Here is a 2,741-nt window from a genome sequence, read left to right on the forward strand (position 1 = left end):
AGGGAGAAGGGAGAAGGGAGAAGGGAGAAGGTTGAGCCCAGTGCTGGCCTACGATGGCTCCCTAGTATGGGGAACACCTGAAAGAATCATCTCCCAGAGTGAACCAGACATAGGCAGAAGTTCCCTTGTGTTAATAGTACTTTTTTTTCATGCCTGCTGGGCTGTTTTATATTCTGGGATCCTCCCTGGGTTGTGCTGGGGGCACAATCAGCAGTGCAAGGGCTTCAAAGGTGTTCAGAAAACTGCCCCTCTCTTCTAATTTGGTGCTTGAATCAGAAACTTTAATTAAAGTCCTTCACCGTGTTATCTAGATTCGGACGTCCTGATTAGCTTATGCTGTATTGTTTGCTTTGATTACATCCAGCAATTTCTGTGGCAGGGAGGGGAGAAGGCCTGGCGCGGCGGCGTGCGTTACTTCACAGCGTACCCGATGATGTGAGGCGTGATGGGCGTCCAGGGCAGCTCGACGTTTATGTGCTCTAAGTTCAGCTGCGAGAAGTTGGCCTGTTCGAGATTTTTCCACAGCTCTCTCGTTAGGCAGCATCCATCAAAGACGAGTTTCCAAGTTGGGTAGTAGACCTGCTGCCAAAAATACTTCCAGCTGGAATGGTCGGCGGCCACGTGCTCCAAGAAGTAGAAAGCACCTCCCTGGGGGAAACAAAGGCGTCTTACAGAGCCGCAGCGGGTGCTGGGGTTACGCCGAATCCCACCTCCCTCCATCCCACCTCCTCAGTGCCTGCGCAGTTTGCTCGCTCGCCCGTATCCTCCCACCCTTTCCCTGCCCGCTCGCTGCTTTTGTGGTGCCAGTTGGAATTCATGTAAGCAAGAAGCTTGCGGAGATCCAAAATGCCTATTGTGAAAGCGTGAAGGATGTACTTATTTCATCCCTCTTTTATTATAGCAGTAGTTTGTTGTCTTTGTTTCAATTACCGTTTCGAGCGTGTAATTTTTTTCAAGGGAAATGAAAAGAAATGTATAAATCCTACTCAAACTCTTGGGTTTTTCACAACCCACAGGATTGTCTCGAAAATGCCATTTTTGAAGGCTGAAAGTCTATTGCAAAAATACCCCAACAAAACAGCTTTTTTTTTAATCTTTAGCTTGATTAGTATACCACAGGGAGTGAAGGCATTTAATGGGAGTGTTTCAGTCATACACATACATCAGCCCCACTTCTAATAGTCTAGAGTGCTTTAAATTGCAGACTTTCAGTCTTGACCACAGAACTTCCCATCTTCTCCCCAAAAAGCTGATGTGTGGGGGGTGGAGACAACACCAGAGGGACCAGTTCTGCTTTAAATGATACACAGTAATTACTTGTAAAACACTGGCAGCTCGTAGTTACCAAACTATGTTACTTTTAGGGTTTTACTTCTCAGAACAGGGCAGACAGAGCAGTAGTGTTGCTGCTGCTTTGCACCAGTACAGAGTGGTTGCAAATCTGATTTAACCAGGGAAATAAACTGGGTCTGTGAGCTCAAAAACAACTTTTCTTTTGGTTCAGTGCCTGTGGGATAGATGCTAAAGGTAATAACAAAAGTTTTTACTCAGATACTCACTGGTCTGAGCACTCGCTGTACCTCCTTCAAGGTGCCGGTCACGTTCTGCACGGAGCAGAGGACCAAGGTGCAGACGACGGCGTCCACAGAGCCGCTGGGCACCTGGTGCAGGTCTTCCCCTGCTGCTACAAGGAAACGCTCGTAGTGGAGGTGCTGGTTCTTGTTCATGCTCCTCGAAAGGCCTTGCTGGAAGTTGGGGTTTATGTCCGTGCACGTGACTTTGCAGCCCGGTGGGTAGAACTGGAAATTTGCGCCGCAGCCGGTCCCGATCTCCAGCAGCTTCAGCTCCCCTGAGCGGCTCTTGAAGTCGGGTAGATTACTAAAGAGGTCCTGCTTCCGCTTCTTTGTTTTCTTTTCGTGAACTGCACACATATTCTCTATGAAGAAAGGGAAAAAGATCTTCCTGCAGAAGGGCTCCCATATGCCCAGGAAGGATAGGATGTAGATGGGCGAGGCGAGCAGCACCAGGCAGGCACGCAGGAGGAGGACGGTGGCCTCAGTCATTTCCAGCGCGGGGCAGAGGATCTGCACTGAGCAAAACTAATTCTTCTGTGTGTGAGAGCCCCTGGAGCGCAGACAGAGCCGCATTCAGGTGCTTGCTGCGTTCCTGTTGCAGTACGTTCAGCTGCTTGGGTTGATCTGGTGGGCTTTTCTCTAAAGCTGATTTTCAAGTCCGGTCACAGGCAAGGGAGGGGAAAACAAGAGTGCGCACCAAACAGTTCCCAAAGCGTCCCGGCTGTGGTGGAGGAGGAGCTGCCAGTCCGTTGCATAACTGGAGAAACTGGGCAGTTCAACTTAGTGTGTGACTGCTGGCACGGTGTCATGAGGCGCCCTAATTTGGTGTTGAGCCGTTTTCGGTTACAGCTCATATCTGATAAAGGAGCCGTACGTTGTCTTTAGCGAGCTGAAGGAAATGCAGCTGAACTCTCTGGCTTAGCTGTAGGGGCTTTCATTACAGGTTGGATTAACCTCTCGGTTAAAATGTGGCTTTTTAAGAGTTAATTTGCCACCCCGTTGTAAGTAGCTGGATGAGTCTGTCAGCTGCTCGCTCCGTGCTCTCTCTACAACAGCGGCTTTCAGGCTCTCCCCTTTGTGGACTCCTAAAATACTTTGGTTTGCACACATGGGCTCCTGTGCTTGCTTTTCTCAGACCTTTGATAAGAACATGGAACAGAGATAAAA

The 2,741-nt window shown here is 49.2% G+C and overlaps 1 protein-coding gene across 1 annotated transcript; it reads right to left on the bottom strand.

Annotated features, from left to right (window-relative positions):
- Positions 1-411: 411 nt before the first annotated feature.
- Positions 412-2,063, bottom strand: LOC104541114 (methyltransferase-like protein 7A). Its single transcript, XM_010185088.1, has 2 exons — positions 1,560-2,063; positions 412-648 (listed from the first exon to the last, which is right to left on the bottom strand). The coding sequence occupies exons 1-2, from the start codon at positions 2,061-2,063 to the stop codon at positions 412-414; spliced, it is 741 nt and encodes a 246-aa protein (XP_010183390.1).
- Between the last annotated feature and the right edge of the window lie 678 nt (positions 2,064-2,741).

The sequence above is a fragment of the Mesitornis unicolor genome, unplaced genomic scaffold, assembly GCF_000695765.1.
Source record: "Mesitornis unicolor isolate BGI_N332 unplaced genomic scaffold, ASM69576v1 scaffold13405, whole genome shotgun sequence".
In the NCBI taxonomy this organism is placed as follows: domain Eukaryota; kingdom Metazoa; phylum Chordata; class Aves; order Mesitornithiformes; family Mesitornithidae; genus Mesitornis; species Mesitornis unicolor.